This window comes from Triplophysa dalaica, chromosome 4, assembly GCF_015846415.1.
Source record: "Triplophysa dalaica isolate WHDGS20190420 chromosome 4, ASM1584641v1, whole genome shotgun sequence".
Lineage (NCBI taxonomy): Eukaryota > Metazoa > Chordata > Actinopteri > Cypriniformes > Nemacheilidae > Triplophysa > Triplophysa dalaica.
The window spans coordinates 18,054,490-18,075,244 of record NC_079545.1 but is presented as its reverse complement, the minus strand read 5'-3'; the positions used below and the strand labels follow the sequence as shown (position 1 = coordinate 18,075,244).

Sequence of the window (20,755 nt, the reverse complement as noted above, 5' to 3'; positions counted from 1 at the left end):
ACAAGCCAGAAAACAACATCTGATTCAGCTTTGTAAAATTAAGGTTTGTAATCCCTTTATATCACATTGAATCTGTAAACTTAATGCTTTGTCGACATTTAAAACAAAAGTTGACATTTAAAACAAAAGTTGATAATTATCTACCTAAAATCATTTAAGTGACCTAGTGCAATGTTTTTTTTACTATACTTAAAAAATGAAAACATTTTTATTTATGCATATACTGTATATTTGGTAATGTTCATTATGTTAAAAACACAAGTTAATACATTACAAACATTCTTGTTTCTAATAACCTAATCATATAATAGACTCCTCTATTACAGTAAAACACTTCAGCCTACTTATCATTCCCGAAGCAAACTATTCTGAGATTCTGAGGAATGCCTGGGAGGAAAATCTCCTGTGGATTGTATATTCTTTTCTTCTGTTCTCATTCCATTCTTAGGCTTATAGCGGACTGCAATTCATGTTCCCATCAGCTCATTTACATTCTCTACAGGAATTCTGGGTAAATAGGCATCTAAAATTTTAAAGCAGAAGCTGCTGCTTTCTGCGTGACTTTCACCGTTCAATGGCCTTACCATCTCATACCATCATAATTAATCACCAAAGCGATCAAAGCAGTCATGGTGAATTGGACTGCATTGTGGTGTAATGTACGAAGCAATTAAAAACTCTTTAAATACAACACCTGAAATGGAAAATGTGGCTGATAACTTTCGCTAAAACAATGATCCATTATTAACATAGCTGCCGATGGTAAATAAAGGCAGATATCAGGCATTATTGTTTATTTAGCGGTTATTGTCATGCATTGTATTTCATTCTCCATCTGGTGCTTTTATCTGGAGCTGTTCACAGAGAGTAAACTATAAAGGATTGTACACAGTGTGGAACCATTCTTTTGTGCTGAAATTACTTTTCTCTGCCAGAATCAAATGTGACATGTCAGGGCCTGGGGTCCATCACGGATGACAGCCATCACCTTGTGTTTGTTCTTTTTATTTTTGTGTTTGCTAGGGGTCATTAAGAAAGTCTTTATTTTGACTTGGTCTAAAAATATGTGTAAGCAATTGAGTACTTAGCATATGAGGTTCAATTAGAAGTAAATCACATTAATTTATAATAATCGTTGCCAACAATACGGTTGCAATCGGACATTTCATTTGCTTGACTCAAACAACGGGATAATAATTACACTGGAATTGTTGTGGTTTCTTAGCTCTGTATATGGGTTTATGACACAGACTCCTAGACAAGACAAGAAAACATGTGGAGATCAGGTTTAGTCCTCCATCCTGGCTTTAGGCAAATGCACCTTAAAAGTTAAACTTATGTTCTGCTTCACAGCCACTGCGCAGCTCTTTGCCTGAGCTCACACACATTTTCACACATGCACGCACACGCACTCTTTCAAATACAGTACAATCGCCCATAGACACGCACTGGGAAGAACACACACATATACACATACCAGTTTCCATACGGCCGTGGCTGATGGGGAAACCAAGGTCACCTCCAGTGATGTCACAGCTTCTTCCTTAGGCAACTCCAGTCTTCCAACACAAACACAGAGAAAATAAAAAAGGCGAGATGGGGGATGGGAAGTGACGAGTCGTCTGTCCACCAGGGACATTTTCTATACTTAAAGATGGATGTGTAATGTGTGACTGCTGCGATTGTAACAGCATTAGATTTTATCCCATTTTTACCCTTCATGCTTTGCGACTAAGCTCATAATGCAGGATTTAGCCGTCAGTTCTAGTGCACAATGCACATAATAAGGCCCATAATATTCAAGACACACTCCATAAATGATGTCATTTTGCAGTGCATTCGACACAAAAGGTGTTTCTGGGAGGGGAGAACAATGTCAAGAAGAAAATCTCACTTACAAGGAGTATATTGCCCCCACAACACATTTTTGATGCTCTACGAATACACCTGTAGGAATGTAAAGATTTGCTATAACATGAAATGTATTTATTATACAGCAGAGATGCCGCTGAGCTGAGTGAAGCTGGAAGATTCACTGCGATGTTGCATTTGATGAACTTGTGCATTTGTGTCCTGAAGAAAAACGTGAATATTCTCAGAATTTGGTTTTCAATTTAAATGTAGGAAGTCTTATCATTGGTTTCTTCTGGGAGCCTGTCAGTCATTTATCCACATGCGTTTTTTAAAAGTTTGATAGGTGGTAAGGGTGACTGAATAGGCCCAATGTAATGATGTGAGGTGATGTGATTTTTCTTCCTCTGACACAACTCCAAGTGTGCAGCAGTAGTGCAGCAGAATCAAGCCCTTGTGAAATTGAGGTCACACAGCTGCAAGCTCTTCTGTAACACTACTGGTGATTCTGAGGACAGACAACAATAGTGTCTATGCAAGTATGTAGCTTTTGATAATATATGTGGGAGCACAATTTGAACAAACTTAATAATCCCACTACATTACTTTAACATTCTGCTCCACGTAGATCATGTATTTTTTATAAATAAAACATTGTTTACCAAATATTATTATTATTAACTGTTATAATTTAACAAGTTGGTTAAACTAGAAAATAGAAATCCTTCTAGCCTCCAGTAGTCGAGCAAACCAGTAATTAAAAGAAAACCACAAACAGTTGGTAGGGTTTAATAGAATAACTTTTCATTTTAAAAAGAAATATTATCTTAGAGGCTTTCTTGTTTCTAACCAGTTTTACTGATATGCACATGAGGTTTACATTATTTATCCTAACTTAAATGCTGGGTTCTGATTTAAACCTGCACTAGGTCATGAAGTCTTACTTGATGTCGATTGTATGCGAAGTCTGACGCACAACACCGCAACATTATTTAAGTTAGTAGTCTTCTTTGTGTCTCTTATCAGTCTCTTGATCTACCGAGTGATGTCCAATGTCCTTATCTTAGTTCCTTATCTTCTTTCCACGGTCATCAACCATCACCCACTTTTACTACAACTGGCAGCCCGTGAGACGCAAGATGTCGCCAATCTTTTCTAGGCTACAGTAACTTCCGTTTGCATGAAACGACGTGGTAACGAGACAAAGTAGATCACAATTACAAAGTAGATCATTGTCTGAATGAACCCTTTATTGAGCTGTTTCTTTTAAACAATACACACAGTAAAGAGTATTTTCACATACTCAGTTTGTTTAAACAGCAACACAGAGAAGGAATCACGCCTGACTGCTTTGGCGACTGAAACTTTTGGCTGATGCGCTGCTACACCGCTAGGTGTCAGTATAAGAACAACATGAGTGCTACATTGGCCAGCTCAACGTAGTCGTAGTACATGTTTTTTTTTTGCATAACTTTCAGATGTGATACAAATCCTCATAAGAATTACCTATACAGCACTCATACAAAATATTTGTGTGATGTGCTTGTTGTAAACAAATGTGTCTGTTTGTGCACATAAACTCATCCTTATCCTACAGGATCTACTATTATTGTCTGAAAAACCTTAAACATGGGAGATTTAAGAACACTGTGGGCAGAGAGGACTTGGGCTATTCATACAATCTGCCCACAAACACCCACATATTATTGTCCAAGAGCAGATACAACATATAGGCCTACAACGAAGACACATGGGGACATGTGCTGTTTATGATGGAGATAAAATCTGATTAAACAGATCAAGTGTAGTAGACCTAATAACCAGTTTAATGTATTTATTGTAGTATGTTTCTTGGAGTTTGTCAGCTCGTGTATGAGGTTAAATATGTTATTGATGAGTGAATCTAACAGGAGGATCTTACAAATGAGTGTGTCTCCCTCATGTGGTGGTCTACTGTTATTACAGTTTGGCCTAAAGGTGAACATGGTGTTGTGTTGTTTGCTGAACTGCTGAATCCATTCCATGTTTAAGGTATTGGGTATTATATTGACATATTTTCTATGGAAAAATACCATTGATGTACTGTGGGCTACCTATGATTAAATGTCAGGTTCCATTAACAATAAACAAGGACTCATCAAATTTATGGTGCGTTTCACACAGAAAATAGTTTTTTTTAATAATTGCTTTCCTGTGGCTCAGTGGTTAGAGCATGACCCTAACAACGAAAAGATCATGGGTTCGAGCCCAGGGGATTGCACATTGTCAGAACCAAAAAAATTAAAGGACAGTGTAATATAAGTCGCGTCCGTCGAATGCATAATGTAATGTAAAAGGAAGAAAGTACTTAACATGGATTACAACCGCAGAGTGTATAGTGGTTCCTTCTTTACACTTCATTTCATACTCTTTCATTCCACACCAAAGCTCTTTTCCCTGAATCACATTTCTTGTCTGACTCTATTAAAGCATACAATCTGGGAGAAAATATGAGCTGGAAAACAAAGTGAGGCATTCTGGGAATGTGTGGTGCTTCCACTTAGAGAAAGCAGCCAGAGCCAATGAGGGGCTGGCAGAGAAGTGCATGATGGGAGCCAGTCTTGCCCAGAGGGATGGAGAAGAGCCAATGGCTGTGGTGTTAGTGTTGGAATCCCTGTTTTTCACATTCTGAAACTTGGAGTAGCACCCTCTTCTTCCCAGACGGAGTATTAGGTTGAGGTGTAAATGTCCAACAACATCTCACCTTCTGACACAGGACATCAAAATGAATGACAGTGGCTGTATTGCCTGCCAAGCCAGTCAAGTTATTTTTCTTTTCTTGAGTTAAAATGAATGAAAAGTTTTTATTTAACTTTAAATTCTATGTACGGTGTACAGTTTAGAATAATATACCACCATAAAACAGTTAATACATGTTGACATTCAATCTGCAGTGTTCAGTCAAAACTGGGAGGTAGAAAAGTCACCAGTTGTGCTTGACACGTCATTATATTCATATAAAAAACAGTAAAAGTCTATGTAGCTGGCAGATTTTTGTTAAACAATAAAACCGTTACCACTCCACAAGCAACTACAAGCACCTACCAAACTGAAATGTTGACAGTTTGCGATATTCACATTTTTGTCAGTACCCACATTTTTCCAACAGAGGGCGTCTTGACTCAGATAGTTGTCGGCCTTCTGGCGCACTTCACTTCAGGGAAACTGTGATTCTCCACAAGATAAAATAGCGTTATCTTCGAAGCATTGTCATTGTTATAACCCAATGTTCTGTCAATGTCAAAAAATCTCTCGAGATGAGTATCTTTCTAAAGTCTCCCTTTCTTTCCCTCTTTCTGAATAGCCATGGGCACTTGGAAAGATGATAGTTCTCCATCTCCAAGTCGAGCACAAAGAAACATTGTCCAGGAGAAAAAAATGCAGGTATGTGTCTTTTTGTAGCTCATTACTTTGAATCTAATCTCAGACCATTCTTCAGCGAGAAGGTAATTTTCAGGGTGCTTCACATGCATGATATGTTTTAGAAATCTTGTTTTTTACATTCTGGTTTCCGTGTAATAGGTGCTGCAGGAACTTTGAATAAGCTCAAGTAAACAAGTAAAATAAAAGGCAACTTCATAAAAAAGGCTGTCAAAATGCAAACATATGAAAGCATGTTTTAGATCCCCCAAAAATGAAAATCCAATCATTATTTACTCACCTTTGAGTTGTTCTATCATGTTCTGATGAACACAGATAAAGATATGTGGAAGAATGCTTAAAACAAAAGTTATTGGGCACCATTGACTACCATAGGACAAATTACTTTATAATTAAAAATATATCTTGACGAATTTAGGACAGCAGACAGTTCTGGGGCACTTTTGACTAAGGCTGTAATTGTTCCTACTATGGTAGTGAATGGGGTCCAAGAACTGTTTGGTTACAATCATTCGTCCAAATTCCTTTCTCTGTTTTCAACAGAACAAATACATTTATACAGGTTTGGAACAACTCAAGAGTAAATAATTCATGACAGAATTTATATTTTTTTGTTGAACTATCCCTTTATGGAATGTTGGTTAGCCTACACTCAAAAAAAAGTGGTTGTTGGCTCGTAATCATAGAGGAACCACTTTTAGTGCCACATTGAACCATATTTTGGTGCTTCAGTGGTTCTTCAGCGGTTCTTTGGGATGACTGAGGTGCAATATAGAACTGCTGGAGAACCATACAGGGTCTTTACAGGTTCTTTATACGTTATCTGTGCTATATAATACAGCACCTCGGTTATCCCAAAGAACCTCTGAAGAACTCCTGAATAACCACAGAAGCACCAAGATATGGTGCTATAGGGTACTAAAAGTGGTTCCACTATGATGCTATATAGCACCTTTTTTTAGAGTGTACCCATTGACTAATTTTTTCAATACAATAGAAGTGAATGGCTACCGCTGTTGTTCGGTAACCACAATAAAAAGTCACCTTTTGTGTTCTGCAGAAGAAACAAAGCCATACAGAATTTTCATTTTGGTGGAACTATCCCTTTAAACTTAATGGATGTGATACATTTATAGCGGTAAACAGACTTTTAAAGTTTTAAGTTTTAAAGAGATGTATTTTTTACCACAAACATATGGTTGTGCTCATGTGCTCGAGTCAGGGTGTGTTTAAGTAGGAAATGTTTACAATATGAATAAATGCTTGCGCTACGTATGTGCTGTATAAAACGCAGTCTAACCATGACTAACCTCCTGAGCTCCGCACTAACATGAAAAATTGAGGCCACAAGTGAGTCTCTGGTGAACGTACAGCAGGCAGTTGTAAGTGGGAGCTAGGCTGGAATAATAAACAATAGCGGTCTGAGGTGCCTCAGGAATAAAGCTCCCCTTGGCAGATCTTGGAGGCACTTTATAAATTAGAAATGAGTCTTGTAGCCAGGTGCACCAACAATAGTTGCCTGAGCTGCTTGGCTGGCAAACCCTGTCCTCCCACACCCCCACCCCCTCTTTATTTCGGCCCCTTTCTCTTGCAGGGGCCAGCATTCCCTCAGCTTGGTGTGTGAGGGGCACGAGGCTCTGTGTCTGCCACTCATCTCATTCTCATCAGTCACATTTGACCCTAGAAGGCCAGATTTCTATGATCATGTCATATTCGCGCATTCATAAATTCAATTACAGCATATTTCCCTCAGATTGTAAGCCTCTTAAACTTAATGCAACATGTTTCAATAAAACAGTCTGCTTACCTGTACATTTATGTTTCTACCATTTTAATTTCCCTGGTCACTTAACACTTCATTACTCAATGTAATGTTTATTGCTAATTCCAAGAGAGTTCAACCCCATAACCTTCTTTCCCCGTCTGGTTTTGGGGAGGCTTAAAGTAGAGGGTTTCAGGCTGTAAATTACTTTTACATTCATGTTCACTTGCGCTCTTTTTATACCCAGAGGAATCCAACAATAGCAACACAGAACCTTTAACTAAACCTATGGGTTAAAGAAATTTGAGGGGTCAGTTTTTTCTGTCTCTATACCTCAATACTTCATGTTAAATAAATGTCTGGCTTTGCCAAATTGCATGCTTTTTCCAGCAACAAGAGACTAGAGGCTTTCACAGGGGAGCTGTAGCAAATATAATGGAACATTATGAACTACTTAAGCAAAATTTTAGATTTTTTTACCACAAACTTTAGGATTTATAATGATTTCATTAAGTAGGCATTTGACTAAATCAGCACTGGGTGAAAACGCAACACTTTGTAATATCCAAATCCATCTGGCATCCATTTCAAAAGTGAAGCGCTTACACATTTATTAACTTTATGTTTTTGTAAAAAAAATTGACTTCTATTATTAGCTTTTCTATATTAAAAATAAACATGAGTCTAAATTATATATTAGATTTACTTTAAGCACAAAAGTAATTGTTCCAAAATGTTTGTCACCAATAGTTGCTTGTGATGAATGGCATTGCTACAGTTATTTTATTGTAATGCATTAATGTGCTTTTGCTGTCATGATAAACTGGTCCCAGACTCCAAATATCTTGAACATAATTTTAATTTATATGTTAAAGACTTCTCCTACAAATCGGAATATTCTCTTAACTATCACAACAATAACAAAATGCTTGTAAACAATATAATACACAACAATTCTGATAAGTGCATTTATTCAGTTAAATGCATCAAGTCATAACCAAAAACTTCACATTTACTGGAGTTTAAGGATTTCTGCCAGGTCAGATGGGTGTCCATTTACCAAAATCAGACTTCTGTTCGAAGGATCAGACCTCCCACCTCGCTCCAGAACACCGCTATGTTACATCTAACTGTTGTGACAGTTGCAGTGAGATAAGAGTCAATGTTATGTCTTTTTTTAATTCCTCCTTTTTTCAGCTTTTACATTTATTTAATCAAGATGTTGCCTTTATTCCAGTATATTATAAAGCAAATTCCTATAATAGAGTACCCAGAGATAGTGGTGACTGAGTCTAACATGCTTTGATGCAAGCTTTTGAAATGCTATCGAATGAAAGCATGTCATTTGTAAATGAATGTAGCGTACACAAACTGAATTGCAGAACGGCAGACAATGAAGTGGAGTAAACTATCTATTTGGGGTGTAACTGCACCATCGTTCTGCTGGCTTTAAATACTTTTTGTATTAAGAAAAACCTTTGCAGATGTGTTCTTTTCATCTGTGATCTACTTTTTAGAAGTACAAATGCTTTATTCTTACATTTCTTTCGTTAAAAATGATAAGTATCAACATAGTTTAGTGAAAACTGTAACAGATTTCATAGTAAGTTTGTACAACTGAACTGGTTTGTGAATGTATTCACTGTATTCTAGAAAAGGAATAAATCAGGATCGTATGTTGCACTGGAAAGTCTTCTTCATCGGTGCATCATTTGCTCTAAATTGTTTTTAAAGATGCCCATTGATTGAAGTCCATAAGCTGTGTTTTATGTCTTCTTAAATTATGTTTATTTAATTGAACATAGTTTAGATTAGACAGTGAATGCCAGAATTTCAGTGTGGTCTTTTGGAATTTTTGATCCTACTGTATATATGAATCTAATCTTAAACCACTCCTTTGGGATTTGTCACTTGCAGAACACACTAGAATGGAGTAGTCTTTTAGCTGAGAATGAATCGTAAACACGTTTCAAACCCGTTTATGTTCATTCATTATTATTCAGTTATTTTAGAAGGGTACTTGATTATGAACCCCACTGGAAGTGAGTAAATATGGCACATTAACAAACACAAATTAAAAGCAGAAATGATTTTCGACCTTTGGAAACAGAGAGAGAGTTTGAATCATAGATTGTTTCCTAATAAGGCAAAGCTGCATCCTGACTCCCTCTCCAGACTTTTGAAGACATGTGCAGTAACTATGACAAGGATGAAACCACATCTGAAATACATTTTGCAATACTAGGTCATTTACTAAAACCATATGTCCAGAGATCGGTCTTGGTTTAATTCTTGCATGTTTCGTTCTTTCATGATTTTTCTATGGAAATGCACAACAAAGTGATTTGCTTTTTATTTCCTTCCAGTGTTAACAAGACTTCACAGTTTACAGGCATGTGAGCAAAGTTGTGTATTTGAACATTACATCAATCTGGCTGGTTTCGATGGACTGAAAGTTATTAGTTGGTCTGTTGATGTGGTTTATTGTTACTGGAAAACTTGACTCATAGTGACAAAATGTTGTCTTAAAGAAGGCAAATGAGCTAGACCGCAAAACAAAGACATCATCTGATCCTGAACATTCAAATGTCAAGAGTTAAAGATCAACATTCAAACTTATTATAACATTTGTCACATTTTAAACAAATAACATTTGACTGAATATAGATTCTACAGATATGCCATCAATTAAGGTTAACACCATAAACTTGACAGCTAAAAAAGAAACGCTTTGTCAAAGTTACTAACCATAGTAAAACAAAAGGTTTAAATTCATCTCAAAGCACCACAGCAGCAAAATTGGGCATAAAACAACAATCAACTTTGAGTGGCTAAAGATGCATTCGATGCGTTTAATTTTGCTACAGTATATTGTACTCATCCATGCAATTGCTTCCAGAGCTGGGTTGTTTTTTGCATGAACCGTAAACTATAAATCATCTGCAACACAGCAGTGAAATTGAGGTTTATTGAAGTTGCGCTCATTGTTGATATAAAATGGTTGCAACATTCCAGACAGGATTAACAGTTGTAACTTGAGACAACAGAAATTAATAGGCCTACTGCTATTCATTATAAAATGTGTAGTATATCTTGAAGCAATTTCACTCTATGAATAATTTATTTTGGCCATCATGCATTGTTGGTACGTATGCACCAGTCTGCGTTTCTGCATTTGCCCTGACGGTTTCAGTGTTTGTCATGGTAAAAACTTTCTAATGAAACATCTGTCATAGTGCACCAAATTTACAGATTAATATTTCCAGAATAACTTTGCACATTCAATTTATCTCTTAAATTTATGACCATCCTCCAAGCTAAAAAACATTATACCATTTTACATCATTGAAATCACAAGTAGCCAATCCTTGCTTTTATGTTATTGTATTTGTTAACATTTTTGTTTTGTAGGCTTTGCTGTTTAGATAATAAAAATAATATGACGCCATTAACAGTACGGAAATATATTAATGTTACAAACTGAAAATTGAGTCATACTAGTGCTTTGGAATCCTGCTACCAAGGCCGATCAAGATGTACATGACCACAGATATCTTTCTCGGCCAAATTATTTCAATAACAAGATTAATAAAAAAAACTTGTAAGATAGCATAAAATTGGTCCTGTTACTGAAAAAACACAGGGTGCAAAAGTCGTAAACATTTTTAGCTCTTTATTTTATATTTGTGCTAGAATTTTATGTACAAAATGATTGCCAACATTAAAAACAGAACAAAAACGCAACTAAGAAACAGTGAAACTATGAGTGCTACACCAACACAAGATCATTATGATTTAAAAGACGTTTTACACTATGCGTTCTTTAACTGATTGGTTACATGCATTTTAGCAGAAAGCTGTGGATTTTAAATGTCAAGAGGTTTGCAACTGCAATAAAAAAAAACTTTGTTTAACCTTTCACCTGCAACATTTACAGCAATACAGTAAACAGTAAAGTGTTGGGTGATTAAATGGACATTTCCTGTACCAATGTAATGAAATAAATGACTTACAGTGCAATAAATGTTATTAATGTAATATAGTTATTACTTACAAAAATATTCGACTGAAAATATAAAACAAAGCGGTGCGGATATGTTGAGAGTTTTAACACAGTGGCCAAGATTTAATAGACATATACTTAATGTAGAGTGCCCTGGACAACAAGTTTGTTGTTCACACAGGTTTGATTATTGTTCTATTGATTAGTTTATGGTCACAGTATAGGTTATAGTATTATTCGGAAAGATTAAAGCACACTGCAAAGCAAAAACTTCTGGGGTAGTTCACATTAACTGATGACATTCAATTGCTCAAAGGAACGTGTAGCGTTGTTTACTATGGTATGTACTCTTCTCAGTGTGTACAAATGTTTTGTCAATAAGTTGTGAACATATTGAATCCACTGCAATCTGTCATTGTATTTTTTTATAAGTAAAATAAAAACACGGTCAACCATCAATTTCAGACGAATTGTGATCGTTTGACAACACTATGAACAGTTACATGTTTGTATATACACAAAAGTTATCAGTTGGATTTGGTGGTCATTTGTACTATTCGATATCTCTTCAGTAAAGCAAGACAGATCCCAAGACGAAACACTTTGTATATATAAAATACATGAGAAATATATATAATGTATATAAACAATGGAAAATAAAACAATATTTCAGGTTGCCTGCATGTGCAAGTCCATAAAGGAAGTGTGAGGAGAATGTTTATTTGAAGACATTCTCAAAAGCAGGGCATTTGTGGCTTTTGAGTTTTTTCATGGTCTTTTTTAACTCTTTGCTAGTTTTGTCCCATTTGTGAATGCCGGTGAGAAGGTACTGTTTGTCCACTTTGCGGCCCATGATGAGATATGTGTTTCCAAGATTTTCAAGCTGGGCACAAGGACAGTCGGCTCCATTCTTCAGGTATAGAGTGAGTTTCTTCAAGTCTTTCTTCTTCAAAATGCCCAGCTTTACAGGTTTCTTCTTCTTCTGCAGAATCACCTTGCGATCCATGTTCTCCCGTTTAACCTCCTTGATTTTGGTCTTTATGGCTGTGGATAAAGAAAAAGATAGAATCAGCTTTCGGAAAGTAACCTTGCCATGCTAGAAATACAGCTGTAAGAGCATGTTTGCTAGTGTGATGTTGCGTTTATATAATTCTTTTAATGTAATTGTAGCACTGATTTTGCAATGCCGAGACAGCCTTCTATACACAGTCATCTAATCCCCAGGCCATGTGCTGGGCTCACAGAGGCCTGGTTTGGTTTGCAGTAGGGTATCGCTGGCAGGTCCCAAACGTCCAAGACCATTAAAGAGAGATTAGACTGCTAAGTAATGTAGAGGGCAAAAGAGAGATGAAGGAATGGAGAATAATGAGGAGAAGGTGTAATCAATATCAGGCCTGTCTTTCCTGCCAATGGTCCTAGGGCGCACCCATAATGATAGTGGTCTCTATGTCATGAACTCTGTCAAGTTCAAGAAAGAGTGTGGATATCCATGCAAACCAATCTGCTCTTATTGCAGAATGCTTTTCCCAGGGGCAAGAATGTCCTAAATTGCAGCTTCACTGCCCTCTGCCCCAACAGACGTAACCGGATCCCATAGGTTTTGTTTCGTAGAGTACCTCTCTTATAAGCTTAGGGCCATTAGTCAAGGGTCAACATTTTTCTAGATGGACATATTGGCGTCAGATGAAATGGTCTCTGTGTTTTTAACAGATCATTCATCATCACACATCAAAAACGTCAAGATAAAATGTTCGTATTACTTTAAGGGTTGTTAAAGAGGCATATGTAATGTCTTTAAGTTTCCTTTAACATTATTTTAAAATGGCAGCTCTGCTTATTGTCTAACTGTTGATTTAATCTTCCTTTACATTCTAAGATTTGTTGTAATCTGTCTGATCTTTCAGTAAACTCTCTTTAACCTCTTAATCGTTTTATTTCCTTAACCTTTCGATACTCCAGCTAAGCGTAAGTCAACTACTGTACATGGTGGTCCTGCCAGAGTCCAAACTTTACACCTCCTTATGGGTGATTTTTTTTCTAGGTTAATCAACATGTAACATCTTATCAGCTTTAGTGGTCGAATATCAATGACCCACCGATGAACTTCAGGCACTCTGCCACTTCAAGAAGAATTTTGTGCAATTACCAGCCTGATTCTAAAGACCCGTGGAAAAGAGTAGACATTGGTTTAGAGATTTACTGCTAATTATGCTTTAACAACCTGATCAGTCTCCATTGGTTGTCAGTGGGCAGACCATAATGAAACTAAATCCTTACCCTATCCTGTTGAACCTTGACTTGTCAAGGTTCAACAGGATACCTGCAGCCACCGCAGCCTGAAGCGAGCGAACGTAATGCTGGATTTTTGCCAAAGATAGTTGTGTTTGAAATGAAGACCCTTTTAAGTCGGAACTTGTTGAGAGAGTAGTTCTTTACACCTAAAGACAATCATTCAAAGAGCTGCCTGAAGGAATGGGTTGTATTTCTGCAAGAACCCTGCAACCCTCATCTCCGTCCATTACATTGCTCACGAATGTTGCAGTACTTCCACAGAATCTTCCCAGTATTATAAGTGCACATGGAAGGGATTAAAGCTTGATCCAAAGTCTATAAAGGGGCTTAGCATTTGATGAAATAAAAAAACAGCCTGAAGGTTAAAGAATTATCAAGTCGGACTAGAAAAAGCCTTGCCTACCTCCCACAACTGCTTTATCTTAGTTCAAATCTAGCTTGAACTACACTGAACTCTCGGTTACAGTTAAAAACCTTCAGTCTCACAGCTTATACTTATCCCCAGACTTTCTAATAGAGTTAGAATTTCTAATTCTATCTAGTCAAAGTGATAGTTCACCCAAAACTGAAAATTCTGCCATTATTTACTCACCCTTGTCATTTCAAACCTGTATGCCTTTCTTCTGCAGAACACAAAAGAATATATTTCAAAGAATGTTGTTAACTGGCACCCATTCACTTGCATTGGTTTTGTGTCCATACAATAGAAGTGAATGGATGCCGGCGCTGTTCGGTTACCAAGTTTCTATTGTGTTGTGCATTCTGGTTTGAAATGACAAGAGTTTTCCTTTTTGGGTGAACTATCACTTTTAAGTGTTCTAGGCTTAAAGGAAGTCAATAGTTTACATAAATCTAGTTTTGCAGGTGAGATGCTTTCCTAATATGTCTAAAACTGATAAGACTTGAGTTGACGTGGGTTAACTAGCATCCCACTTCTCAAACAGATTCATCACAGCAAAATGAGTTTACTGACATATGATAATGTACACATCCATATGTACAGTAGTTGATGTAGTTGCAACACCATCCTCTATTATTTATGCAGACATTTCGACTTCTAAGTTTACTAAGGTTAATTATATCCTGTAAAACATCAAGCAACCATCATAATGTTATTTCTAAGCACAGAGGCAATGTAATGATACTTTTTTGGTTTTGATAGCTTGAGTATTCCTTATTATTAATTAGTATTAATATTAGTCCTTTTTAGTCCTTAGCCCATATTAGTCCTTCTAATGGAAAGAAAACATTTGTCATCATTTCTTCTACTGATAAACATTGCTTTTAAAAAAAACCTAGTAACCTTTTGCCCCTGACATTTGACCTGGTGTCCTCTGTCCATTATAAGAGACTGATCCACAGCCAGATGTAATGATGCCATTAACTCGGTGGGAAGAATTTAGATTGGAACTATTTGCAAACATGGCACCTGTGACCCAGGGTGAGCTCTCGTAAAGATGGTGCTAAACCATACAGTTTTACTACAGGAACGTTGAGCATGGATCATTGACCACAAGATAGCCAACTAAGACAGCCAACTAAGTGTGCTAATGTTTTTTTGTTGGACAGAAAAGAGCTGGGAAGGCAATAAAACTCTATATGCCTGAAGTCTGTATGATTTTGTTTTCAACATTCCTGTTACAAAAGGTGATTGTGCTTAAATACATGACAAGCAAAGCTGTTCAACAAAGTTTTGGGAAAAACAGATGCATTTAAGAAGCACACTTCCTCTGAGACTACTCTATACATTTATTCAATATCTTTTGCGATTTGCTGCAAAGTCGGTCTTTAGCAATGTAATTGATGGGAATTTTAGCACTGAGGTCACAGAGAGAGTGTCAGTGGGGTTGGTTTACATTAAGCTGTCCATAGAAAGGCTCCAGCTCTCAAAAGATGGTTTACCCATTTTAAATCACTGAATGCAGCTTTATGGGTTCGTTAGAGGCTAAGCAAAACCAGCTTTTGTTTTTTTTCTTCAGAAGCAAGCAGGAAGTCACTCCTGCACTGCTCTCCTTTTGTTGAGGTGACTCATGCTGTGTTTGGCCATAATGGCAGCAGTTATAGGCTAATTTAACCATCATTGTTGTTAAGCATTCTCAAATCTAAACGTTAAGTCATGCTAAAACTCAACCTATATCTGATCTGGAAATGCAAGAAAAATAATTAATAAGTTGTTCTTTGAGAGATTAATGTGTGAATTTTTTTAATGTTCAAAACATTCTAAAAACGAAATATAACTTTAAATATGAAATATTATTTGGAATCTGATGGTATTCTGATTTACGGAAAGGGTTAAACTCAAACTTTGCCCAGAGGTCAACCCCTGGGCTGTTGTCACATCCAGACTGGACAGCAAACATCCCAATTTAGAGCTGTTAGTAACAGCCAAATAAAGACTTTAGGGCCTCTGTGAATGACCTCAATTCATTAGTTAAACAGTTGTGGCTTCTCAAAGGGTAATCCAAACCATGACATTGATTTACAAGGGTTACAACATTCTGCTTCTGCTGTTTTAAGTGTTTAAAACCATTGCATTGTTGTGTGGATTTGGCAGTCAAGACAGTAAAGGAAAATATGTGCAAAATAACAAAACGGTGATCCAATGACTCTAAAAGTGCTTGAATCCCATCCAAATATAAAAATGCCCCATGAAATGAAATAACATTTTGGCATTCAACATTTATGGCTAAACAAGGTTATGATTCAACACTAACACTAGCTAAAGGCAAACTAAACTAAATGAACACTAAATAAACTAAGTAGAGTCCATGAAAAGTTGAATATGTAGATAAAACCTTCAAACCACGCAAACTCTTTACAGCCATCTGTACAGGAATGTTGGGGAGGTTTAAGAAATAGGTGAGTAGATTCAGTATGGAGTTTGGCTGTTCTCTTAAGCTAATAAATGTCAGTCTTGGCTCTCTTGGAAATGCAGAATAAAGAACATGGGAGGGGAAGATGGGCTGCTGTGTTGGCACATGCAGTGTGTGAGTGCAAAGTAGCATGCATGTGTGTTTCTGTATTTGTCAATGTGTGATGCATGTGTTGATGTTCTTACCAAATTCACTGGCACACATGTGCTCCAGAATAGCATCCGTTTTCATCTCATGGTCACACGGAGGACAGACTGGAGAGTATCCTGTAAAAGAAAAGATGCTGTCAGTGGCTGTTTGGAGAAATTCACAATTGGTATCAAAATCCACACTAATTGTAACCAAATGTTTTTTCTGTTGTCTGCTTTGGAATTTGGTCCAATTTTTGTGTGTCTAAATAATTGGAAACTTTGCAGTTGATTTAGGAAAGTTAGAAAGTTGACTTAGTGCAGGAAAACAATTACAGGGGAGAGATTTCTCACTGAAACAGAAAGGAAATGTCATTCGAAGTTATTAAACCTCTTCTGGTTATCTGTTTGTTAGGCAAGTTTATGGATTTTTTGTCATTCTTACTTTTCTTCTTAAGAGAGTTGAAATACATTTATATTACTGTCCTCTTTTATATAATTATTTGTTCTATAATTCCCATATAATGAATTTATAATTCTTATGTTTCTGTTTTGAATTCTTTTGTGTAACTTGTATCAAGCTTTTTGATTGAAAATCAATGCCCCATGAACACTTAAAGTAAATAAATATGATCCATGCTATTTAAATGTATGTAAACTACTGTTACATTGTATGCAGGTTAAAAAGGATGCAATGTCCCGAAAACTAGGGCTGACTGAATAAAAAAATACAGTGTCATGAATACTCTCAGACATGGAAACACAAAAATCTCTGAAAAGTCTCTTAAAGATCTTTGAAGTATACATTTAGATTCAAGCTAATTGTCATTATTAAGATTTTTAACAGGACAAAATCATCTCTATTACATATATTCAGTTTGACTTAAATGAAAATTCTTTCATCGTTTAATCACACTCTTGTCATTTCAAACCTGTATGACTTTCTTTCTCCTGAAAATCACAAAAGAAGCTATTCTGAAATAAGTTGGTAAGAAAACAGCACCGGACCCCATATTGAAACAAAACCAATGCGTGCCAGTTAAAAACATTTTCAAAACATCTTTATTTGTGTTCTACGGACGAAAGAAAGTCATTCAGGTTTAAGTGGGTAAAATAAATGATGAACTATTACTATAAGCATAAATAAAAATGTATTAAATGTTTTGTGACTATTTGTACACAGATAAAAACAGACGCTGGCAAAGACTTAAGGTATATTTTCTGCGTAATATACATTTCCACATAAGCCAAAAGAACTTCTCTTTTTGTAATGATAAAATCAGCAGTAAACTAAGAGTTGAAATCTCAGTGGCTCTTATAGAGTGTTACTCTCCACAGGCATTATTAGCATGGAATTTCAAGAAAACAGTGAACAAATGGTTTGGGCTCAGAGAGGAGGAAAAGAGGAAATCCTTTCTTCTCTTTTATCTGGCACTGATTTTAATTTACGATGAATTGATAGCAGGATGAGTTGGCATGAGAAAGAGGATCTCATGTATCTATGTCATTTGGTTAATTTGACCATTATGCTGATAACTTGTAACATCTGACTTGGGTACAGTGTGCTCCTAAAGTTTAACAAGAAACTTTTTCTACCTGCTTTGGGTATTTCAGATCCTATGTCACAATTGTTGTGATTTCTTAGGACTTTGCATCAAAAACAGCAAAATGACGGTTTAAGTACAATGCGTGGTTGAATGTTTTGGAACATGCTTTATTCATTCTAAAACACAGAGTAGTAACTTTGAAATGGAAATTCCCTTGTAATTTATGAGCCATCTACATAAGTCAGTTGTACTTTCCCTTGTCAGAGGCTTACAACTATAGGGCTTGAGTCTTTCCATAGGAAAACTTTGACTAGTGCCAGATGCCTTGACTTACATGCTAACATACACCACTTGACTACAACATCCTAATGTAAATCCTTTTGCCTTGCACAAGTGTTCATTTGTTTCCTGGGCTATGAATATGTGATTTAATATAGAATGGTTACTTCTTTTTACAAGCACTAAAAATAAAAATGTTCTGCTTAGGTACCATCGCTAAATGAAAACAGCTGCTCAAGTCTGTTTCATTCTTTAAGCTAAAAGAATTATCTTCCTGAACTACCTCATGAAAAGCTGTGTTAACAGTCACAGCAAAGCAGCCCATCAGGGAGGGTTGGCAGGGGTTTTGACAATGTATTGAAATAGATTGACATAATAATAATAGGATTAATCACAAAGGCATGAATTCATTGTCATTTTACTGAATATTTTTATAAAGAGAAACAGGACAGAAGAAAATTAGTCTAATAAAGAGGTGCTGGTGTTGCAACATAAGACCAAATAAATAGATATGTAATGGTCCTTTGTTGGAACACATCCCAGTGTTGTTCTGGAGCTCAACTAACACACTGAAATCAATTGCTACCAGGTGTTAAACAAGAAAATACTCACATAATAATCTATCATTCTTTACAGAGAAGCTCGGTTTTAGATGTTTTTCAATAAACACGATCTAACTGTGCCAGACAAATTCCTAAAATCTAACCTCGGTAGAAAAACATGAGGTATTTAAGAACCTTAGAAGTAACAAAAGGTGCGATAACTCTAGCCGAAAACCCCCAAATGGACACAGGTCCCTGAAATAACACTGCAACTGCCTTTCAAAGCTTGCGGTGTTAGTTCTTACACACGGCAAAAGGTGAAAGGTTGTAAAATGGGTAAAGTAATACTTAATGTACATACTGTACATTGAAACAAACAGTACAACCTTACATGCCTTAGAACTGCCACCACTGTTCACTTCATCATACTTAAACAGAAATACACTTTATTGTGAGACCAATATAAATTACAGCAACAAATCTGTGTAAATTCATATTTAGTAAATCAGACTCACCACTGGGCTTGGAAGCATCTGTTGCGTTAGGTGTACTGATGCACACATCATCTTGGGGAAACTTGTCGCAGGTGAGCATCTCGGGCCAGGGGAACCCAAACGCCTCCATAATGGGAGTGCACCCATCACGCACATTTTCGCAGAGCCAGCGGCATGGATAGATGGGCCTGTCCAGGCACACAGGGGCGAAGAGGGAGCATAGAAATACCTGAGTGCTCGGGTGGCACTTTTTGTGTACCAGAGGAACCCAGCTCCCTGCCTGCTGCCTGACCTCAGCCATAGTCTCGTGCTCCAGTAAGTTGGGCAGAAGCATCTTGTCGTAGCCCACACCATTACAAAGCCTCAGGTCATCTGGGATGCCCACACACTGGGGAGGCTTGTCATAGAAACGTTCACTGATGGGCGCATCTGGCTTCCAGACCGCATGGTAGTCATACTCAGATGTCTGGCTCAACGTGACCAGTGGCATTATCAAGGTCATGATTCTCCAAAGAAACCAAGATGCAAGGGAATTCATTGTGAATTCCTTGTTCAGGATCCCCAGTCAAAGCAGCCCCCAAGTGGTGAGCCTTGAGTGAAATGAAGTCCTCTTTGTCTAGAAAATGGGGAAGAAAGCCAAATACCTCTGAATTTATAAGATTTTGAAGTCAAAGTTTTAAAGTTGTGGAAACTCCACCTCTGAAAGCCCGTAACTGCTGCTGACTCACACGGCTCGCTGCCAAGGCAGATTTGCTTGAAATGCGCAGCGCTGAGAGACAAGAGGAGACTGAGACCGCCACGGCGACCAATAGGAAACGTTCAGCACCTTTTGGTTCTCAAGTGTCAATCAAAGAATTCAATGACCCGATGAATGAGCCAATATCCCCGCCCTAGTTCGTCTCGCTACATCTGTGGAAACAGATCCTAATAACTTCATTTCGATAACGTTATTCTGTGCATTGAAATTCATGAGGGAATGCAATGGCACTTCGGAAGGCTCGTGCACGATTATACATTTCCCTTGCGAAATTTAACAATGGCTTTTCTACAGTAAGCATGTAGTGTAAATAAAGAATGTCGTGAAAACACAATAATCACGCATTTCCTTACTATAGTTAATATACTTAAACCATAATATGTGAAGTAAAACTATGGTTACACAAACAATGTTCCGCCAAAGAACGTGTTAATTTTTCAAATGGGCTATATTCTAATAAAAAACTTTAGTAAAGCATCCACAAGTAAGCTATCCGTGTAAATATAGGCTACGTTACCTCGTGGCCATTAAAAACACAATTAAAGCTAACGCTGTAAAGCCATTAAATAAAGGATTCTGAATAAAACATACCAACATTCTGCAGGCTGTACACTGTAAAAATTAAAACATGCTATTTACTTAAAAAAATTTAGGTAACATTATTACACTTATTTTTTTTTAGTAGTTTTTTCTTTTTTTTCTTTTTGTGGAATTTACCTTAATAAATAAAGTAAAATTCTCTTGACTATTCAATCAACGGCAAATGATGACTTTGTATCATTTAAGCAATGTACTTTATTTATTTAA

The 20,755-nt window shown here is 36.8% G+C and overlaps 2 protein-coding genes across 3 annotated transcripts in view; both read right to left on the bottom strand.

The window, feature by feature from the left end:
* zmat4a (zinc finger, matrin-type 4a) overlaps positions 1 to 1,584 on the bottom strand; it is an 82,408-nt gene extending 80,824 nt beyond the window's left edge. For both annotated transcript variants that reach the window (XM_056746117.1, XM_056746116.1), the window contains exon 1: positions 1,478 to 1,584. The gene's annotated coding sequence lies outside the window, so the exon portion shown is untranslated. The remainder of the gene's footprint in view (positions 1 to 1,477) is intronic.
* A 9,105-nt stretch (positions 1,585 to 10,689) lies between these two features.
* On the bottom strand, positions 10,690 to 19,946 carry sfrp1a (secreted frizzled-related protein 1a). Its single transcript, XM_056746236.1, has 3 exons — positions 19,213 to 19,946; positions 16,387 to 16,467; positions 10,690 to 12,080 (listed from the first exon to the last, which is right to left on the bottom strand). Exons 1-3 carry the CDS (start codon positions 19,727 to 19,729, stop codon positions 11,755 to 11,757), a joined length of 924 nt encoding a protein of 307 aa, XP_056602214.1. The 5' UTR covers positions 19,730 to 19,946; the 3' UTR covers positions 10,690 to 11,754.
* Positions 19,947 to 20,755: the final 809 nt, after the last annotated feature.